Source organism: Moschus berezovskii, chromosome 26, assembly GCF_049115385.1.
Source record: "Moschus berezovskii isolate FMDL1 chromosome 26, NW_MosBer_1.0, whole genome shotgun sequence".
Taxonomy (NCBI): Eukaryota; Metazoa; Chordata; class Mammalia; order Artiodactyla; family Moschidae; genus Moschus; species Moschus berezovskii.
The window spans coordinates 7,963,270-7,986,544 of NC_142485.1; the positions used below are offsets into that span (position 1 = coordinate 7,963,270).

The 23,275-nt window shown below is 45.4% G+C and overlaps 1 protein-coding gene across 1 annotated transcript in view; it reads right to left on the minus strand.

Annotated features, from left to right (window-relative positions):
* Positions 1–3,378: 3,378 nt before the first annotated feature.
* The window catches only part of CHRNB3 (cholinergic receptor nicotinic beta 3 subunit), a 35,273-nt gene continuing 15,376 nt past the window's right edge, over positions 3,379–23,275 (minus strand). Inside the window, exons 4-6 of the mRNA XM_055416671.2 lie at positions 15,687–15,796; positions 14,569–15,451; positions 3,379–11,549 (exon numbers count right to left, since the gene is read on the minus strand). Coding sequence (XP_055272646.2) covers positions 11,415–11,549; positions 14,569–15,451; positions 15,687–15,796 — 1,128 coding nt within the window. The 3' untranslated portion in view covers positions 3,379–11,414. The remainder of the gene's footprint in view (positions 11,550–14,568; positions 15,452–15,686; positions 15,797–23,275) is intronic.

The window sequence follows — 23,275 nt, forward strand, 5'->3', positions numbered from 1 at the left end:
TCCACCAGGGTTCTTTATCTTCTCTTAATCAATGGAAATTGCTAAGAGGCCAGACAAGAAATTCAGGCAAGGCTTTACTGAGGTTTCTGTGGCCTAGGAGAGCACGAAAACAAGTATCAGGTGCCCTTGCTCACTCCTGGAGGCATGCCGGGCAGCCACGGGGGTCCAGGGGTCCTACCGGAGGGGTGGCTTAAGTGGTCTGCCCACCTCTTTGGTGGTGCTGAGTGTGGGGGCAGAGTACCCTGCTGTTGCTTCCGACTCGTCAGAAGGGGCAGTTGGGTTTTTGGTCCAGAACTTGCCCCAACTGCTCACGCACACAGCTGGTTTTAGTTCCTTATAGTTTCTTTGTGTTTTGTTGCTGGAGGAGACGTTTGTCCAGGTGCCAGCCCTGCAGCAAAGGGTCCCAGGTCCCGGCCTGACTCACTACCAGGTGCTAATTCTTCTGTGTCTACCTCATCCCAGGGCTTAAGGCCCTCTCTGGTTCCTGAGGCACAGGTTATTCTGTTTGAAAGTCTTTTAACTCTCATCATGTCACGTGATTAGAGTGCCTCTGTTTCATCTATCTTCACAGAGAGAGTTACTTGTTTCTTGATAACCTTTTTTTAAACTACTAAGCCAAATCACTATTTCCTGTCATTGTTTAAAAGTTTAATTGTGGTGAATACACATAACAAAGGGCACCTTCAAAACCATTCTTAAGTGTACAGGTCAGTGGAATTAACTAACATTTATTAACATTAATTAATTAACATTCCCACTGATGTGCAACCTTTCCCACCATCCATCCCCAAAACGCTTCATCTTGCAAAACTAAACTCTGCTCTCATGAAGCAATAAATTTTGAATTTTGTTTGAGGAGCCACCATGCTCTTTTCCATACCAGCTGCACAATTTTATATTCTTACCACCAGTGCACAGGGACTCTATTTTCTCTACACCTTTATCAACATGTGTTATTATTTTTTTTATAATGGCTTTTCTTTAATAATAGCCACCTAATGGGTATAAGGTAGTATCTTGTGGTTTTGATTTGCTTTTCCCTGATGATTCGTGACGGTAAGCATCTTTTCACATACTCACTGGCCATTTGTCCATCTTGTCTGGAGAAATGTGTATTTAAGTCCTTTGTCCCTTTTAAGATCAGATTATTTGCCTTTTTGTGGTTGTGCATTGTAGGACTTTTTAAAATATATACTATATATTAACCCCTTGTCATGTATAAAAATAAGACTTTAAGAACTGCATAACAGGAAGGTGGGGGTGCTCTGTGATCCTTGGGGGGGCACTGGGGGGATCTTGTAACAAGCAAACTAGCAACATACATTTAAAAATATGAAATAAGCACTTGAACAAAAGAAGGACCACAGCATGGAGGTGTCTTTGGGTATGTGACCGAAAGAATCAATGCCATGGATGGCACAGAGCTCATAGATTATTTAGTGTGACTCTCTTTATCTCAAGAGGCAGAGTGGCTTGCCTGTGATCACGTAGCTAACAAATTCAACTCTAGAACTCACACCTCCCGACTCTCAAAACGTCTCCCTGCCCCTGGATAGTTTAGTCTCTTTCATGAGAGGGAATCGAAAAAGACAGGAAATCAACTGACTTGTCCTGTCTCCTCCCCTCCCCACCCCCAAGGCCTCCCAAAGGCCAGGGAAAAGCTCTTCTGACAGTGAGTGTTAGTCATTCAGCCGTGTCTGACTCTGCGACCCCGCGGACTCTAGCCAACCAGGTTCCTCTGTCCATGGGATTCGCCAGGCAAGAATACTGGAGTGGGTTGCCAGTTCCTTCTCCAGGGCATCTCCCCAACCCAGGGATTGAACACAGCTCTCCCGCACTGCGGGCAGACTCTTTACCCACTAAGCCTCCAGGGAAGCCCTGTTAGTAATCAGAAAGAAGAAAGCTTTGAATGCAAACCAGGTAGCAAGAGGAAGCAGCAAATACTCTTAGTCCAACTCCAGGACTGTTGGGGTCCAAGCTTTCTGTAGCAGGGGCAAGGGGTACAAATAACCTGCAGGCAGTATGTTCATCTTCAGAATGAGATCAGTCAGTGCTCAGCGGAATAGTAGACACTGTTGGGATTTCAAGTCCCTGGTCCGCGTGAAGCATCCTGAGGGTTTTCCCCCTAACTATCCCGTGTGTTCATGCTTCCCTCGGCTGAGGAGCAGAGACAGTGGGCAGAGGAGAAAAGCCTGGACATCAGCAGATGCTGAAGTGTGTAGAGAGACCGACCACGAGGGGCCCACCGTGCAGGGTCTGCTCGCTGCCACCAGAGGCTGATTTGCCCCAGCTGGGCCCCGTGTCCTTCTCATCATGCTAAACGTGGTCTGGGAAGCTTGATCTTCTGGTTTTTCAAGATAAACCAAAAATCCAGCTTTTTATATAAAATCTCCTAACTGTAAGATGTAGGCAGTAAAGTAAGCAAACATTAAGTCTCCAGGTCAGCCAAACAAAAGCTGCCTGCGGAGCTGTGAGTGGGCAGCGGTTGGCCAAACACACCAGGGCTTGATCCCTGCTGTCGGGGGTGGTCAGGCAGGAAGAACAGAGTCCGGGGCAGGGAAGGGCCCTGGGGGGCGCAAGAGGTGGACTCGGGACCTCGGCGCACCAACCAGGAGCCTGGAGAGTGTCTGCATAGGCTGCCCACCAGTCCGACGTCCGGAGGCCTGCGGTGTGCCTCTTGGGTGCAGTGGGGGGACAGGGAGATGAGGAAGGGGCATCTCCCCTTGCCCAGCCCGCTTTTGACTTGGAAACTATTATCTGAACACTTTGGTGCAGCTAGCGATTCTCAGCCAGAGCTGCTATTGTACCCCTTACACACACACACACCGCACACACTCACTCCATACTCACCACACATACCCTAGTCACCACATCACCCCCACCACCCCCACCACACACCACGGGCATCACACACACCACTCACTACCCCCAGCACACTCCACACACACGACCTGCACCACTCACCACCCCCCACCAAAGACCACATACCACGCACACCACACTGACCGCATACCACCCCCCTACACTGACCACACTCCACACACACCACTACCACTTCACACTCTCCATAACCACCACACCTTTGCTCACAGTGCTGTTTAGAGGAGGCCCAAGTCAGTTTTCACAATGCATCCTCTTCCTGCTAACCTCCCTGTGGATTCCTAATTCTTCTGCCTGGGCGGGGACCACCCCCAAGCCTTCAGGGGCGCATCTAATCCCAGATGACTCTGCCCAGAGGTAAGCAATGCGAACCAGTGGATGTATTGCTGCTTTTGGTTTGCCTAACATTAAGATCGTCCGTGAAACAAAGAAATAATGTTACTTTTATTTTCACTATAGGAAAAGGAGTACATCAAGGTAGTATATTGTCATCTTGCTTGTTTAACTTATATGCAGAGTACATCATGAGGAACGCTGGGCTGGAAGAAGCACAAGCTGGAGTCAAGATTGCCGGGAGAAATATCAATAACCTCAGATATGCAGATGACACCACCCTTATGGCAGAAAGTGAAGAGGAACTAAAAGCCTCTTGATGAAAGTGAAAGAGGAGAGTGAAAAGGTTGGCTTGAAGCTCAACATTCAGAAAACTAAGATCATGGCATCTGGTCCCATCACTTCATGGGAAATCGATGGGGAAACAGTGGAAACAGTGTCAGACTTTATTTTGGGGGGCTCCAAAATCACTGTGGATGCTGATTGCAGCCATGAAATTATAAGACGCTTGCTCCTTGGAAGGAAAGTTATGACCAACCTAGATAGTATATTAAAAAGCAGAGACATTACTTTGCCAACCAAGGTCCGTCTGACTCAAGGCTATGGTTTTTCCTGTGGTCATGTATGGATGTGAGAGTTGGACTGTGAAGAAAGCTGATCGCCGAAGAATTGATGCTTTTGAACTGTGGTGCTGGAGAAGACTCTTGAGAGTCCCTTGGACTGCAAGGAGATCCAACCAGTCCATTCTAAAGGAGATCGATCCTGGGTGTTCATTGGAAGGACTGATGCTAAAGCTGAAACTGCAATACTTTGGCCACCTCATGCGAAGGGTTGACTCACTGGAAAAGACTCTGATGCTGGGAAGGATTGGGGGCTGGAGTAGAAGGGGACGACAGAGAATGAGATGGCTGGATGGCATCACCGACTCGATGGACATGAGTTTGAGTGAACTCCGGGAGTTGGTGATGGACAGGGAGGCCTGGCGTGCTGTGATTCATGGGGTCTCAAAGAGTTGGACATGACTGAAATGAACTGAACTGAAGTCTTTTATTGACATATTGAATAGAAAGTCTTATTGCAAAGAAGGAATGTATGTCAGGTTAAATATAAGTGGCAGTCACCATGGCTACTAGTTAAACAAGTTCATTTTGGTACATAATAGTAGGTGCTTCCAAGAAAAAATGATTACACTAAAAAAAAAACAAACCTACCTCAGCATAAAGATATTACTCTTTGAAAATTATAGTGTTCTAATGTAGCTGGTTAGAGACCATTTTTAAAGGGACCAAGGTCACAGGTAAGAGTCTTTGTAACCTTTCTGGGTGTTATGGCCACAGGCTATACTTCTAAAATTACCAGTAGATTAAGGTGGACAGATCACCTTAATCCAGGCATTAGTTTTAACATGAATGATAAGACAGCTGGATAGCCTATCCCCTTATATGGTAAATAGGAACTACACACAACTGTGATGTTTTCTGCCAACAATATTTAGCTAGATTATAGTTGTAACTTCCTATTTACAGGAAATACGGGACACAGAGGGAAAAGCTAACTGATACCAGAAGCAAGTCACCAGACAAATCATAAAAATGAGACATTCTTGGGGGAAACTGATCTACTCCTTTTAAGAAGTCAGTGACAAGAAAGAAATTAAAAGACTTAAAAGGCATAGCTCTATGGGTTGAATCCTACTTTAGACAAGCTAGTTCTTAAAATATTAATTAAGCCATGATCACATACTCAACTCTATTAGAAGCCACTGGGGATGGAACAGAGGATATGCTATGGTTTAGCTGAGGAAATAAAATTCACAGAATAAAGCAATAGAGAACAATTATGTTCTAAGCTGTATATCAGAGGCTGAAAACGCCACAGACTCTCAGAGTCAGGAGCTGGGGGTGGGCGGGCTGTGTGTTTTGTGACGATGTCATGAGGAGGGGTTGTGAGCAGAGAGCTGAAGGATGAGAGTGACCAAGGGCTCTCCGTGTGCTCTTACCTGTGTGTGCCCGCACGTGTGTCCTGCATGCTCACACACATGAACGTGTGAGATAGAAAGCTCTGCAGGTCTCCAAACGTCCACTTGCTGGAATCAGCTGGAACGTTTTGTTCATTTGGTCTTGCTACACATTTGAAAGTAAAATTTCTTTGCTTTACAGTTACCTTCTGCAGCGACTTCCTTAGGATTATCATGCCATATAAATGTTTATCCTTCCCCACGTTTGAGACCATCATCACCTCCCAGTTTAGCTGTGATGAGCCTTAAGCTTCACGTACACACAGCAATGCCTGACCTTTGCCGTGTTTGTGTATGGTCAGAAAGAGGCTTGCTTTGGAAAGCGTTCTGTGTGACATTTTTCATAATTTAAAACTGAATTCAAATCTAAACGCATCTTTCCAAGATCAGTACTGTTATTTACCCAGCACACTAAATGAACTAAATCAAGTTAAATAATGAATTCAGTCAACAGTGTTCTCAATAAAATGAAGAACAGTGACTTGCCCTTTGAGTCGACCATCCCATTAGGGACTAAGGCTGGGAATTCTTGATTTTCATCACAATGTATTCCTGCAAATCCTGTCCTAAAGCAGCGATAGAGCCAATTACATTTTCCCAAAGGAACAAAATTGCAACTAGAATTTGTGTGGTTTGAAAATTGTTAAAGGTCCAGTATTTAATCTCTAAAGTATAGAATTTGGGAGCAGGAGAGGTCTTCAAAGGTCATGAGTCATAACCTCGTGCTATTAACCAGGAAACTAAACTCCAGAGAGGGCAAGTGTCTCACCTAAGGCTGGTCAAGAACCCAAGATTTCTAGTGCCCTAGTTTCTACTTTGTCATGTTACCTCCCTTTAAAAATCCAGCAAAATGTGCAGAAAAGTGACAAATACGTGGATCATACCAGGAGCCCCAATGTACGCTGATGTGTGCAGGAAGCACATAAAAATACAATTTTGTGGAATAAAATTTTATATCTATTGAAAACAAGTGCATGATCATGTTGAACATTATTTAAACACCCAAAATACATAAATGTGATTTGTTTTGAAGTTTATAATTGCTTTGAGAGTGATTCGAGTGGAATAAATCTAAAAACACAATCGAGGCTATTTGAAAAAATTCTGTCATTTCTGTTCACTGTGGTTCTCTGCTCAGAACAGAGCAGATCTGGGCACCTGGCAGGAAAGGAAACTGTACAACACAGGAGGGTAACTAAAGGAACCATTTTCAGGAGGCGGGATCGAGGGCACAGGGAAGGAGACACTGGGAGTGAAGGAGAAGGGCTAGCTGGTGTGAACAGGATGGTGAATGCCTTGAGGCAGGAACAGCAGTTTGGAGACTTCACAAAGATCCAAAAGACTGACAGAGCAGATCTGCAGAGCCCCCGAGAGAGTGCAGGGGGTTCTCCTGCCACGTCTGAACACTGAGGGGTCATGAACGTCAAGACACACCTTACTTTCTCTTGCTGGGAAATTCGCAATTCTATTCCCAACGGAACCATCTTTCTAGTCAACATTCACGTCCACCACCCACCAGGCAGCAAAGTCAAGGTCATTCAGTCCTTCAAAGAGGCCCCACTCTTCTCATGGTATGATACCACTTGGGTGATCTTTCAGTGTCCAGTTGCCATGGACAATTGGACCCATCTACAGGGATTTGGATTTAGACAAGAGTTCCTTTTAAGGCTGGCCAATGTGGTTCTTTCCTTTTCTTCTTCTTTTTTGTCCTCCATATCCCACTGATATTTCGGAAGACGTGTGAAATGAACATGAATGCATAGGGGTACTGCAAAGATGGCTGAGGTGCTTTCATAGCCTGGACTGGTAGGGACGGCTGAAGGGCATAGGACAGACGAGATGGGATTTACGGTCAAACCTAACAGAGCAATGGAAGTTGTGGTTCCATGCAGGAGAATTGTGACTGCCAAATAAATTACAATTTTTTTTTCTAGCAAACCCCCCACAATGCTCCTAAGATTCTGTGTGAGGGAGACGAGTGAAGGCTGGAGGAGCTACTGCTGGGGTTGTCCACTCTCACAGTGGCTTCCGTAGGCTGTCCTTACTGGCGTGGTCCTTTTGACACATGAAAAACTAGAGTATTCACTGGATCAGAGGGCTAGGGCAGTGCCTGTAATCACTTCCGGCCACCATGAAGGAAGGGGTATCCCAAATGCAGCGGATGAGCTGTTCTCACACCTTAGAGAAATGCTTGCTTGCACAAAAGATGGTAAAGAAAAGTGACTGGGGCCAGACTTCCTGTAATGAGAAACTGCTTTTACTGTCAGGTGAATAAGCAACTTAAAAACTCCAAATATTTGAGTTAAATGACCACAGAAAAGCATCAAGAATCAGCAAACTTAACCCCTGAAGAAAAACTGTTAATGTACACAACAGAAGGAGACTTTAAAGTAACTCTAACTGGTGTCCTTAAGACAGTCCAGAGGCTGTGACATCCGAAAGAACGATAGAGTTCTTAGAAAACAAATACATGATTTATCTACAAACCAATCCCCTACCTGGGTAGGTGAGCTAAATAGAAGACATCATGACAGTAAAGCAAATGAGTCAGCTACAACCTCAAGCTGACAATGTAAAGAGTTTGAATAAAAAGTATGAGAGAAGAGTTAATAAGACATCTAGGAATACCAAGATCCTTCTATTAGAAATTTCAGAAAGAAAGGGGAAGGAGAATGGAAGATAGGAAATAATAAAAGAGGGAAGACAAGAATATTTGTATGAGTTGAAGAAAGACATTATTTACCGAGTGCCAAGACAAGGGAAGATTCAGAAAGGCTAAGACACTCAAAACTTCCTATAAAAATGGCTTGGAGAGGGAGTCCTCTGAAATGAAATGCATCAGGAAAAACAGGATTAGAAAAGTGAGAAAATTTAAGATTAAAAAAAAGTGGTGAACCAAGAAATGAATAATACAATTAATTGTTTATAATGGGGTTGGGCTTCCCTTGCAGCTCAGTTGGTAAAGAATCTGCCTGCAATGCAGGAGACCTGGGTTTGATCCCTGGGTGGGGAATATCCCCTGGAGAAGGAAATGGTAACCAAATCCAGTATTCTTGCCTAGAGAATCCCATGGACAGAGGAGTCTGGCAGGCTGCAGTCAATGGGGTTACAAGAGTTGGTTAGACATGACTTAGTGACTAAACCACCACCAGTGGGGTTGTGGATTAAATGTGTTGTCAAGACATTATTCAGAAGAAAGAGACACATAATATAGAATATGAATAATGAGTTAAATTCTGACTGCTTTAGAGGAAACATGAAAGGTGATAAGGAAAGGGGGGAGGTGAAAGAGATTTAGTATCTGGTTTTGTTTAGACTGTAGTGGACAGGTGTCAAAATTCTCAACACTGGTGAAAAAAAACAAGTTCAAATATGTTTATTAATAGATTACTAGAAAAGGGTGCATACCTTTCAATCATTAGAGAAGAAAAAGGAACAGAAATTCAGTCAAGGCTGAAAAGGAGCAAAAAAACAAAAAAAGAATAAGAAAACATCATACAGAAAACACAAACAAAATGGCATAAATAAGGTTCAACATAGCAGTGGTAAAAATTTGCGCAAAAAGTTTCAATAATTAAATTGGATTTTTTAAGTGCCAGCTGCAAAGAGTTTATAAGAGTTTATAACATGCCCTGCACACAATAATCCAGAGAAGGATTTGGATTTAGAACTGGGAAAGGAGAACAGCTATTTCAAGCTAAAATCCAGGATTTGGCATCTGTGAGAAAAAAGTCTGTGAGCCTCTCCCATGAGTCTCAGAGTCAGGGTGGCGTGGAGGGGATGAGCGCTCTCAGAGGGCAGGACCAGGCAAATGGAATGGGAAGGGTCTGGGGGGTGGTTTTTTTTTTTTGGATTTGCCACCAAAGCAAAGGCAGTAGAAGCACGATGAACAAGTGGGGCTGCACAGCAAAGGGGGCCACCAGTATGAAAAGGCAACCTATAGAAGGGGAGAAAACGTTTGCAAAATATACATTCAGTAAGAGGTTTCTATTCAAAATATGCAAGGACCATCTCAGTGGCAAAAAAGCAAACAACCCAGCTTAAAAATGGGTCCAGGTTCGCCGCATGATACAGGATGCTCAGGGCTGGTGCACGGGGATGACCCAGAGGGATGGGATGGGGAGGGAGGTGGGAGGGGGTTTCAAGATGGGGAACACATGTACACCTGGGGTGGATTCATGTCAATGTATGGCAAAACCAATACAGTATTGTAAAGTAATTAGCCTCCAATGAAAATAAATAAGTTAAAAAATAAATAAATAAAAATGGGTCAAGGATCTGAAGAGATGTTTCCAAAGACGACAATCTGATGGCCAGCAGGCAGATGAACGGTGCTCAGCGTCAGGGAAACGCAAATCAAAACCACAGCGAGGGGACTTCCCTGGTTGTCGAGTGTTAAGAATCCACCTTGCAACGCAGGGGAGGCGGGTCTGATCCCTGGTCAGGGAACAAAGATTCTACATACCGCAAGCAAGTACTGAGCCTGTCCACCACAACTAGAGGGTCCGTGAGTCGCAATGAAAGACCTCACACGAGGCAATGAAGACCCTGCATGCCACAATTAAGACCCAATGCAGCCAAATAAATAACATCAAAAAAAAAAAGAGAAACCACCTTGAGGGGTCACCTTGTGCTTATTAGGATGGTGTCATAGGAAGACAAGAGACAGCAAATGTTGACGGCAACGTGGAGACAGGAGACTCCTTGGGCACACCTGGTGGGAACGTAAATTGGTGCAGCGTCTATGGAAAACAGTATCGAGGTTCCTCAAGAAATGAGGACAGTACATTCCAGCAACCCCACTCCTGGAGACGAAACAATTCTCTCGAAGTGATATCTGTACCCGCATGTTCATTGCAGCATTATTGACAACACCCAAGACATGGAACAACTTACTTGTCTGTCTGTCCACAGATTAATGGATAAAGCCAACGTGATACATACGCATACATATTCAGCCATAAAAAGAAGGAAATCCTGTCGTTTGCCACAATATAGATGAGCCCAGAGGACATGCTGCTTTGAAATAAGGCAGACAGGGAAAGACAATACTAATGATCTCATTCATATGTGGAATCTAGAAGAAAAAAAAAAAACTTGAATTCTTGGAAACAGAGAGAAGGGAAGTGGTTGCCAGGGGCTAGGGGGCAGGGAAATGGGGCGAGGTTGGTAAAAGGGTACACACTTTGGGTTATAAGATGAATAAGATCAGAGGATCTAAAATAAAACACGGTGACCATTGTTGATAACACTGCTTTGTATAGCTGAAATTTGCTAAGAGAGTAGGACTGAAGTGTTCTCAGAGGAAGAAGAAGCGGAGAGGGGAGGGGGAAGGGAAAAAACTGGGTGAGCAGCCCAGAGGATGCTGCTGAAATGGATTAGATTAGATGAGGGGACATTAAACAAACCATCATCAGCGCACGTTCAGAATTTCAGTTTTCTAGGAAAAGAGAATGGGTATAATGACTGCCCTCCTGGCAGCTGATGACACTGTTTCTACTGCAAGTTATTTTGCTATGGCCTTACAGCAAGTCCCAATGCACAGCAGCCTCTGGCGTGACCGCCTGAACACCATCGTGAGTCTATGAAAGAGCCACGAGGAACCTGGCTTAGAGGTGGACCACATTCGAGCCAGACCATGTGGAACGAATGCCAGGTTTGGGGGGACTTGAGTCACCAGTCTTCCTGGAGTCTTCGTAACGACAGGTGTGCATCGCCCAGGGGTGCCCTGGTACCAGTGTGAGGCCCCAAACGACTCACCCGCAGGCAGGCACATGGCTACAGAAGCAATGGCTACAATGCCAGCGCCAGCTGGCAGCCGGGCAAAACCAGCAAGGACACCAGCCAGTGCTGGAGTCTTCCCTTTCCTAGAGTTCTTGGTGAAACACAGCAACCGTCCTTGTGTGTTGCAGGCTCATGATCTCAGGCCCGGACTCACAATTTCTCCCTGAACATCTGCGGAAGCCAAAGCCGGGGTCTGAGGAGGGTCTGCTTAATGGACCGCCAACTCGCTGTCATGGCAACCGAGGTTCAGCCTCGCTGTGACACAAGACACTGTCCACCCTCGGGGCCTCCTGATGAGCACGTGCGTTTGCATGCTGTATACACATGGGGGCTGGATGTCAGCTCTAAGGTGTGATTCTGTCTTTAGGGGCGTGTGTTAGAGCGCTCTGGAGACCTGCTCCTAATAGTAACTGTGTAGCCACATCTTCAAAGCAGGGGTGAAAATCAGAACCGAGCCGGTGACAGATGCGATCAGAAAGAGCCACAGGAAGATCCGGTCGAGAACTTGAGCCACGAACTTCCAGTCTTGCACCACCTGCCGAAGAGAAAAAGACACCTTCCATTCAGGATGCTGCTCGGCTGTTCTGAGTTCAGGGACTTCAAAGGAATCCTATTCAGATCACAGCCCTGCAGTTTTCCGAATGCACCTGACACCTCCCCCGAAACATCGGCTTCCTGGGACCTCACTGTTGGTGCCCAAGCAAAGGGAGCCTAACTCAAGTTCACGGGGATGCTTTCATCAACATCGAGGACGTAAAATAGAAACAACAGAATCACTGATGCTGTTGTAAATGGTACTGACTAAAACGGAAAAAGCCTGATTTTTACCCAAATAAAAAGCCAGCATCTCCTACTGCGATGCTTCCTGATATGACACAGGAAATACAGCACAAATTTATAAATTAAGGATTTTGGGGGTCACTTATTTCAGTGACCTCTTTCCCCCCCACTCCACAGCTGGGTAGGGCTAAGGGGGACACTCCTGGAGGAGATGACAGCAAGTGGTGAGGGACAGAGGAGACCCAGTCCCTCCGGAGGAAGGGAGGCTGGGAGGCTGGGAGGCTGGTCTGCAGCCTGGGAGCACCAGGTCAGACCAGGACAAGCTGCAGGCTGGGGGAGCCTCAGAGACCAGGCCAGAGGTCTTTCAAGGGAAAATAAAGGTCCCATTTCTACTACCTGGGGATTTGGTAAAGACAGTGCTGAGCAGGGTGCCTGCTGTTCTAGAAGGAACATAGATGCTGGTGAGGAACTGGAAAATATTGTGCACCCAGAGGTTTAGAAATAAAACCTTAGGGAAAACCATGAAGAAGATGAAAGTGTTAAGTGTCAAATAACATATGGGAGAAGGCAATGGCACCCCACTCCAGTACTCTTGCCTGGAAAATCCCATGGACAGAGGAGCCTGGTAGGCTGTAGTCCATGAGGTTGCTCAGTCGGACACGACTGAGCGACTTCACTTTCACTTTTCCCTTTCACGCACTGGAGAAGGAAATGGTACCCCACTCCAGTGTTCTTGCCTGGAGAATCCCAGGGACGGCGGAGCCTGGTGGGCTGCCATCTATGGGGTTGCACAGAGTCAGACACGACTGAAGCGACTTAGCAGCAGCAGCAAATAACATGTATTAACGCATATGTATGGAAATCTAAAAGCTGGTACTGATGAACCTATTTTCAGGGCAGCAATGGAGAAGTCCCTTGCGGCTCAGTTGGTAAAGAATCCACCTGCAATGCGGGATACCTGGGTTCAATCCCTGGGTTGGGAAGATCCCCTGGAGATGGGAAAGGCTACCCACTCCAGTATTCTGGCCTGGAGAATCCCATGGACTCTATAGTAAATGGGGCTGCAAAGAGTCAGACACGACTGAGCAACTTTCACTTCACTTTAATGGAAACGCAGGCATAGAGAACAGACCTGCGGACACAGTGGGGAAGGAGAGGGTGGCATGCGTTGAGAGAGTAGCATTGAAACATATACACTGCCGTATGCATAATTAGACAGCGTGGAAATTTACCGTATGATGCAGGACCTCACACCTGGAGCTCTGTGACAATGTGGAGCTGTGCGATGGGGCGGGAGGGAGGTTCAAGAGGGACGGGACATATGTATACCTGCGCTGGTTCATGCTGATGGATGGCAGAAACCAGCCCAATATTGTAAAGCAGTTATCCTTCAATTAAAAAGAAGCACATTTAATTTTAAAAAGTGTCAGCCTTAAGTGGGGGATTATTAGTGATGTGAATCATCTTAAATGCTTCTTATTTTCCAAATTCCTTATGCCAACAATGTTATTTTTATAATTTTTTAAAAAGCTACTTATTTTAAAAATTTAAAAAATATTTTAGTTTTGATGTGACTCATTATTAAAGTCTTTTTTAATTTGTTACGACATTGCTTCGGTGTTTATTTATTTTTTTATTTTGACCACAAGGCATGTGGGATCTTAGCTGTCTGACCAGGGATCAAACCCACATCCCCTGCTTTAGAAAGCTTAACCACTGGATCACCAGGGAAGTCTATTAAAAACTGCTTAAATCTTTGTGCTAGAATTTCTAAAAGATGTAAATAAAGAAATAAAAAACCTTAAGAATAGCTGAAATGCTTCTTCCCTAGCAGCATTTTTTCCCCAGTGCTTTAAAAAAATTTTTTTCAATGGATTTAAAAAACAACAAATTGTAAGAGAGACGAGGTACTAGGCAGTGCCCATATAAAATACAGAGGATGTTTCTTGAAAAACCTATTCTTTCTTAAGTTTGTTTATGGCATTAGGTTGTTGGCACTAATTTTCACTGATTTTAGAGTAAAATAATGGAACTGTATAAACTGGTATAAATATTAACTCTTTTTAAGCAACAGACAAGCATTTGAGCTGAGTATTTATATATCAAATAATATTTTCCTTCCACAAGGGAAGGACCATTTACAGGAGGGAGGGATGGAAAGAAGAAAGATGAGGATTAACGTTTGTTGTCTGCACATCATGAGACCATGTGTGCTGGGCACATATTTTGTACTTGTTATCTGTAATTCCTCCCTTCAAGGGAGGTTAAGAAAACAAGTTCAGGTTAAGTAGCTTTTCTCAAGCGAGTGGAACATGAGTAGCATCTGCAAGCAGGACTGTTTTGAGTCTTAAATCCATATCCCTTCCACATCTTAAAAACTGAATCTGTGAACTAAATACTTGCTGTTACATCATGTTTTTGTATTAAGATAAAGCTTGATTCTTTCTGTTTTCTGATTTCCAAATATTCTGAACAGAGATATCCATCATCCCATAAAAAATGAGAGATAAATGACCAGAGACCTGGACAAACAACTTCAATGTAGAATTGAATTATTTAAATAGAATCACATCTAATGAGAAGGAGTTGTGCTTAATCTAGAGTTGCTTCTCTTCTGCTCATTCTTTTTTGTGAAGGTCTCCCTGAAGATTCACACTGAAGTCCCTATTCTGTGTCAGGGCTTGTGTGAAGTTACATGATGTCAAGCAGGTAGCTGCTAAGGTCACGTTTGAAACATTAAAAATCTCAGTCGGCGCTCCCAACCGTTCCCTCACCTGGCTGATGAAATGCTCCTTCTTCACGTGGCTGGAAATGTATCTGATGGACTCCGCCGCCTTTTCCAGGAAAGCAACCAGAACTTTCTCTCCATCACTCATCTGCTTTTGTTTCTTTCTTTCGAGGACCTGAGCTCTCGGGACGGGTCTCCTCGCCTCTTTACCTGGGAGAGAGTAGCGATCCACGTGGTCCTTCATGCAGAGCAACTTAGGAAGGGTTTGCAGAAAGAGCCGCTTCACCCAGGGGGCCATGGGGTGGTAGGTTGAGGAAGACCTGTGGTGGACGTTGATGACAAACACGGTGACGACGATGGACACGGTGACGAAGACCATGATGAACAGGAGGTACTCCCCGATGAGCGGGATGACCTTGGAGGAGGACGGGATGATCTCCTCGATCACCAGGAGGAAGACCGTCAGGGAGACCAGGACACAGGTGGACAAGGACAGCTTCTCGCCCTCGTCGGAAGGCAGGTAGAAGACCAGCACGGTCAGGAAGGACAGCCCCAGACACGGGGCGATGAGGAAGAGCGTGTAGAACAGGGGCAGGCGGCGCAGCACGAAGGAGAAGCTGATGAACGGGTACCAGTAGGCGCCGTCCCTGCGGCCGCCGGCCGCGCCCTTGGCGTGCAGGATCTCCCACTCGCCGTTGTCGAAGAAGTCCTTCTGGTCCACGTGCTCGTCCGTGAGGACGAGGTCCACCATGGTCCCGTCGTACGTCCAGGACCCGAACTTCATGGAGCAGTTCTGCCGGTCGAACGGGAAGAAGGTGACGTCCATGGTGCAGGAGCTCTTGTAGCTGGCGGGAGGCGTCCACACCACGGTCCCGTCCGATTTGACCACAGCCTTGGTCATCAGCGAGCCTTCGAACCGGCCGTCGGCGCTGTGGAGGGATGGTTCACTCAGATTAGCAGTCTTTTGTTTTCATCCCACCCCCCACCCCCACCGCTGTCCTATTTGTATTTTCTTCTTTTCCTATCACAGCATCAAACAAGATTTCCGAAAGGAACAATTCTCTCATCAAAGTTGTACCTTTCTCTTAATTACTTTGGCACAATCGGGGCTTTTCTATTTCCCTTCCTCATGGGACTAGCGGACTTTTCTTCTGTGATACTTACTTTTCAAAGAGAACTATGTCAGGAAGCCAGAGAGATTCTGATGGAACTTTAATCGAATGAATCCCACCGTATTCATCCGGATTCCAGCGTAGCTTGTGGTCTGTCCATTCCTGTGTGGAAATTAATATAAGTTAATAAAATTATTTCAGAATAGTTTTATTCTGGAAATTCAGTTCGAGTTTGGAATCTTCAAGTTTATGTTAATTTGTGAATCTCACGTTTTATTTTAGAAGAGAAATTCATCTGCTTTAGGCCTCTGACCCTGGTCTGTGACTCAGGGCAGTTGAAGGTATAGCCCGAGCCAGCCTGGCGTTTGATGGTCTAGACTCTCACACCTGTCCAGCCTGGGAATTCCAACATTGCCATGACTACCTCACAAATGATAGAGGCTCAGCAACAAACTTCACTGATTTGTGACCTATTTGTTTTCAGCCTATTTTCTCTGAAGAAACAAAAGCAAAGCAAAGACAGCTCTAACTCAGTTTATTCTTGGGGAGTTGGTCCATCCAGTGATATTGTTATCTCATGAAAATGGATGTAAATTATTTTGAATATCAATCAAGAGTCTTGGACAAAGATCCACACAGTATGCTAATGTGAAATATCCAGTATCTGCTGACTACTCTTGAGGACATTATAAGTTTCATCCAATTGAAAAATATTTTCCAAGAATTTCCTTTTACATTCTAATCTGTTCTTATTCTGTGAAGCACCAAATCCAGTTTTAAATTATATTGCTAAATGTTGTTAGCTTGCATATTTTTCCTCATAATAGAGTGAAATCATTTAGCATGGTTTACAGGGGCTGATGGATCCAGATTAACAAAACCATTAATTGATTGGATTATGAAGGTCAAAAGGATGATGTATGGATGACCCAATTGCAGTAGAAGTGGACTTAAAAAGATTTGGAATCCAGAATCTTATGAGATCTGACCTGAAAGTGAATTATCCCACCATCTGTCATGTGGACAGTTGAGGAATAATGCAGGATAATATTAAATGACATTTCAGAAAGTCAGGAGGGTGTGCCCAGTATGAGGCTCCCTGGAGCCCAGTGATGCCAACTTTGTCATTAAAAAATCAGGAGTCGGCAGATGGACGATTCACTAGATGGTACGATATTGAAATATGCATGATGCCTGGAAAAGGATGGAATGATACACTCCAGATGAGACACCGTCTCTCTTAGACAATATTTGTGAGGCTTGACCCTTGAAAGCCAAATTTAAAAAGATAGGGACTTTAGAAAGCTACACTCTAAAGGATTAAAAAAGAACTGCATGACTACTTATGGAAAACCATGCATATGAAGACTGACAGTTCAAGAGCTCAGACCAATGCTTGCTCGGTACTCACAAGCTTCTCTCTTCCTTCCTCTTCCTCTGCCCACTTTGAAAAGCAAATCCAATTTCCTTCCTATGAATAATTTGTCTCCTGCTAAGGAGACTTGCCACCCACTCCAGTATTCTTGCCTGGAGAATTCCATAGACGGAGGAGCCTGGTGGGTGGCAGTCCATGGGGTCTCAGAGAGTTGAACACAACTGAGTGACTAACCCAAGAAGACTTCTACTATCAGCAGCAAGTCTGAATCTCAGAAATGTTGAAGGGAACCCAGAGCAGCATTTTTGGTTTGTTTTTCCCTTTTAACATTTAAAATATTTACATATAATAAAATTCACTCTTTTGTGTCCAGTTCTATAGTCAAACAGTTGGATTATCATGATCACCATTAAGATACCAGAACAGCTCACTGCCCGCAATTTTCCTTAGGCTGCGCTTTGTAATCAACCCTCCCACCTCCCCCGTCCCTGGCAACCACCGCTCTGTTTTCTGATCCTGTAATGTTGCCTTTCCCAGAATGCCAGGGAATGGAATCACAGTCGATGGCCTTTCCATCCTGACTTCTTTTACCTATTGAAATACATTTTTGGATTCTAGGTAGGTTGTTTATTTTTTATTAGTGAGAAGTATCCCATTGTAGGGATATACCACAATTTTTAAAATCCATTTACCAGGTAAAATATTTGGATTCGTTCCAATTTTTAATGACTATAAAAATTTTGTAGGTTTGGGGGTGAAAAACATTTTCTTTTCTCTTGGATAAATACCTTGGAGTGGATGGCAGGGTCATATGGTGAGTGCATGTTTAACTTTATATGACACCAGAGTGGTTGGATCATTTTCTGTTCCCACTAGCAATGCATGAGCATTCAGCTGTCTGGCATCATCTCCAGTACTGGGTGCAGTCACACTGAAATGTTTATATTATAATAGTTGCAAAGTAGTATCTCATTATGGTTTTGCTAATTTTCCTAATGACTAAATGACACTGAGCTTTTCTTCATGTGCTTATTTGTCATCCATACATTTTCTTTGGTGAAGTAGTTGTTAAATCCTCTGCATATTCTTTAATCAGGTTGTTTGTTTCTAATGACCAAAGTTTTAGTTCTTTATATATATGAAAAGTATATTTTTGCATATAAAATAGAGCTTAAGCAGGGAATACCAGTGGAAACAGTGACAGATTTTATTTTCTTGGGCTCCAAAATCACTGTGGATGGTGAGTGCATCCACTTAAAAGACACTTTCTCCTTGGAAAGAAAGCTATGATAAACCTAGACAGCATATTAAAAAAGCAGAGACGTCACTTTGCTGACAAAGGTCCATACAGTCAAAACTATGGTTTTTCCAGTAGTCATGTATGGATGTGAGAATTAGACAATAAAGAAGGTCGAGCGCCAAAAAATTGATGCTTTTGAACTGTGGTGCTGGAGAAGAGTCCCTTGGACTGCAAGGAGATCCAACCAGGCAAACCTAAAGGAAATCAATGCTGAGTATTCATTGGAAGGATTGAAGATGAAGTTGAAGTTTCAATACTTTGGGCACCTGATGTCAAGAGCCGACTCAGTGGAAAAGACCCGAAAGCTGGGAAAGATAAGGCTGGGAAAGATTGAAGGCAAAAGGAGAAGGGGGTAACAGAGGATGAGATGGTTGGAGATGGTTGGTATCACCAACTCAATGGACATGAGCTTGAGTGAACCCAGGGAGATGGTGAAGGACAGGGAAGCCTGGTGTGCTACAGTCTATGGGGTCGCAAGGCATTGGACACGACTTCGTGACTGACCAGCAACAGCAAAGGGAGCAAGCAGCAGGTACACAGGCGATAAGCCTTGGGGACAGACACACGTTTGGGCAGACTGACTAGAACTGGTCTCTTACACTCTGACTCCGTCTTTAATATCAGTGTTAAATGAGCACAGCGCTAGTGAGTCCAAACCCACAGTGTCCCCGCTTGGAACCTAAAGATCTCCAAATCAATCGCCTGCTTCTGGAATTCAGTCTTCTGTCTTCTACAGGAACTGGTCACCTTTTATCGAAGCCCAGCTAGGCAGCCCAGGAAGAAGGTGGGGAGCTCAGATTCTGGCGGCAAATCTCCACAAACACACAGCAGCTGTGCAGACTGTGCTCAGGGAAATGGGCCAAGCCCCAGGGGAGAGACTGTTCCGTTGGAAAGATTTGTCTTGCTCGTCTCACCTCCAGCAGCAGGATGGACAGCTGTGGCCCGAGGGAATCCAGAGGCCGTGCTTCAGGAAGCTTGATATTTGGGGGAAATTAATCCATCCCACAAATATGTGAGGCTTATACCAGCTCTGAGCAGGGCCACCTTGTCCTCCTACCCGGGGCTGCCTCTCACCGAACCTGTGATAGAACGTTCAGTCCTCTTCTGCCCCCCAGACAGACTCACACTCCTTTCTGTGGGAACTCCTAGTGGGGAGTGTGTGTATCAGTTGTTCAGCTGTGTTCGACTCTTGGCGACCCCATGGACTAGGGCCCCACCAGGCTCCTCCGTCCATGGGATTTTTCAGGCAAGACTGCTGGAATGGGTTGCCATTCCCTTCTCCGGGGGATCTTCCCGACCCAGGGATCAAACCTGGGTCTCCCGCACTGCAGGGAGACTCTATCTAACTGAGCCACCAGGGAAGATTCTAGAACCCATGAACGAACAGGCCAACCATCACCCTGTGCTCACTGCCACGAAGGGGGCGGTTTGGGTGAGAAGATGGGGGACATTGAGTGGACAGGGAAGAAGGTTCTGATTGGATGACACCGTAGCTGAGACAGAGGGCAGGAAGGGGCAGTGGGTACCATGGGGGAGGGAGCAGGGCTACTGGGGATGCTGTTCCGGGTGAAGAGCAGATGTGAGTGGATGGATGAGTGAGCGCCATGTCTGACTCCTGAGGAGGATATAAAGTCAGCTCCAGTGGATTCAGGGTGCATTCTTGACCAGTAGAGAACAGGGGTCAGTGGGACTCTCTTGGGGGTACCCGAGAGACAGAAAGAATGCACTGAACCTCGAATTAAGAGTTCCACCTTCACTGGTTATGCTCCTTTGCAGGACTGGAGAGACATTCCTTACAACCTCAGTGTCCTTCTGAGGTCAGACCTGGGGAATTAGAGATGCTGTCCCCGCCAACGTGCCATCAGAGGGGCTCACCAAATTTCCAGCAGGACGTGGTCCACCACGATGCTGGCTGAGCCCCATCCCACAGCATCATTGCTCGTGCTAAAGTCAGCTGAATCAGGATGAGGATTCAGAGCCCAAATCCTCTGTCCTGCTCTCTAAGGAGCTGTGAGGCTTTCTGGTCATTTCCCTTCTCTCTCTGAAACCCTGGGGTTGGAGATTAACCTCCTGTGTCTGCCTTTCTAAAGCAGGAGATTAGAAACAGTATCCAGTGTTCACACAACATGTCCCCGCCAAGATTCTCAAAGCTCTGTACAAACATCAGCTCCACTTTGCAGCAGCCCTGGGCTTGAGAGCTTGTTATTATTATAGGAACAGGGGAGCACAGGGTAGGTCAGGGCCAAATACCAAAGTTAATCTTGGACTGAGAAAAAAGTAGAAAAGTACTCCCAGTCTGCTGCTGCTGCTGCTGCTAAGTCACTTCAGTTGTGTCCGACTCTGTGTGACCCCATAGACGGAAGCCCACCAGGCTCCCCCGTCCCTGGGATTCTCCAGACAAGAACACTGGAGTGGGTTGCCATTTCCTTCTCCAATGTGTGAAAGTGGAAAGAGAAAAGTGAAAGTGAAGTCGCTCAGTCGTGTCCGACCCTTAGCGACCCCATGGACTGCAGCCTACCAGGCTCCTCCATCCATGGGATTTTCTAGGCAATAGTACTGGAGTGGCTTGCCATTGCCTTCTCCGACTCCCAGTCTAGCTTTCATAATTCCAAAAAGTGCAACTTCAAATCCATTTCATATATATTCCCTTAAAATTTTCTTACATATATTACCTGAAATATCATTCATAAATGTCAAGCTACAGAACAATTCAGAACCAAATTTCATTTAAACCTAAATCATAAGACTTAAAAAAGAAACTGTCATAACTTTTTAAAATAATAAATGAAGTCTTCTAATGATTCTTAATAATTAGAAAAATTATTATTATAAAAATTAATGATTATTAATCCCAAGACCAAAAGATAGTAAGAAACAAATATTCCCTGCTGGTGCCTTGATCAGCAACCTCTGGGACACCCCTGAGATTTTCAATTACCCCAAAGTCAAGTGTGAAATTCTTAAAATTAAATTAATATCGGAAATTGCCTGGAGAACCAGTGGTTAGGACTTGACACTTTTACTGCCATGGATCTGGGTTCGATCCTTGTTTGGGGAACAAAGATCCCTCAAGCCATGTAATATAGCAAAAAAAAAAAATCTAAATTAATGAAATTATTGTTGATTCATTTTAATCTTAAAGACAGCAACATGACATATTATATATCTCATATTCCCATTGGGGCGTCCCTCATAGCTCAGTTGGTAAAGAATCTGCCTGCAATGCAGAAGACCCAGGTTCATCCCTCATAGCTCAGTTGGTAAAGAATCTGCCTACAATGCAGTTTCAATCCCTGGGTTGGGAAGATCCCCTGGAGGAGGGCACGGCAACCCACTCCAGTATTCTTGCCTGGAGAATCCCACAGACAGAGGAGCCTGGCAGACTACAGTCCACGGGGTCAAAAGAGTTGGACACAACTTAGCGACTAAACCACCACCATATTCCCATTATATCTGAGTTGTCAAGGCCAAGAAATGGATTTGTCATTAAAGATGAGAAAGTCTATGAAGAGGGCACCAGGAAATGACATTTATTGAGTTCCCACTACCTGCCAGACCTCAGAGGAGGCACATGCACACACATGATGCCTTTTAACCACCCAGCGACACTGCAGCCGGGTATTGCCCTGTGTCATAAATGAAGAGACTGAGGGTCAGAAAGGAGATGACCTGCCAAGTTTATACAGCAAGACTCTGGATCCCTGACACACGTGACTCTTACTCAGGGTCCACGTGAACCAGAAGACCACATGGCAGGGCCTCCTCTGCTAAGGTCAGAGTGAGGCTATGGAAAAGGAAGGAGAGAAGATGGTGGCAGAGGTTTAAGGTAAATCTCTAGAAGTATAGGTGCTGTTGCAGGTTGTGGAAGAGAACGAGGCTTTGGGGAGATGGCCCGGACCTCACAGCAAGGCCAGCCTTTCCTTCAATTCAGTTCAGTTCAGTCGCTCAGTCATGTCCGACTCTCCGTGACCCCATGAATCACAGCACGCCAGGCCTCCCTGTCCATCACCAACTCCCGGAGTTCACTCAAACTCACGTCCATCGAGTCGGTGATGCCATCCAGCCATCTCATTCTCTGTCGTCCCCTTCTCCTCCTGCCCCCAATCCCTCCCAGCATCAGAGTCTTTTCCAGTGAGTCAACTCTTCGCATGAGGTGGCCAAAGTATTGGAGTTTCAGCTTTAGCATCAGTCCTTCCAATGAACACCCAGGATTGATCTCCTTTAGAATGGGCTGGTTGGATCTCCTTGCGGTTTGTTTAAAAAAAAACAGCTGGCTTCTTGGTTTTCTCCTCCAAAACCAGCTGCAGGGATCCACCCAATGAGGCCTTCATGTTTCTGAACTTACTGTGATCTAAAACAGGAATTCAGGGACTTCCCTGGTGGTGCAGTGGCTAAGACTCTGTGCTTTCAATGCAGGGGGCCCAGGTTCAATCTCTGGACAGGGAACTAGATCCCACAGCCACAATTTAAGACCTGGCATAAGCCAAATAAATAGGAGAAGGGGACGACAGAGGATGAGATGGTTGGGTGGCATCACCGACTCAATGGACATGAGTTTGGGTGGGCTCCGGGAGTTGGTGATGGACAAGGAGGCCTGGCGTGCTGCAGCTCATGGGGTCGCAAAGAGTCGGACACGACTTAGCGACTGAACTGAACTGAACTGATTAAATGAACAGGAATCAGCTGTTGGAGAAACCACATCGGTCCAAGGTGCTGTCCCTGTAAGACTCAGGGAGCTTTGTGTCCCTGGAGTTGCCGTGGGTCTGGGACAGCAGCGCACGTTCAATGATAGTAACACCTGGCCGCTCAGAACCTTCTGACTCATGGACTTTGCCCCCAGAGTTGAGGCCCAGTGCCCTATATGGCCCTGGCACATAGTAGGAGCTCAAGAAGCGCTAGTTGAGTGAATACACTTGACGTCTGTCGTCAGAGTGATTATTCACAGGGTAACATCCAGGCAAAGGGC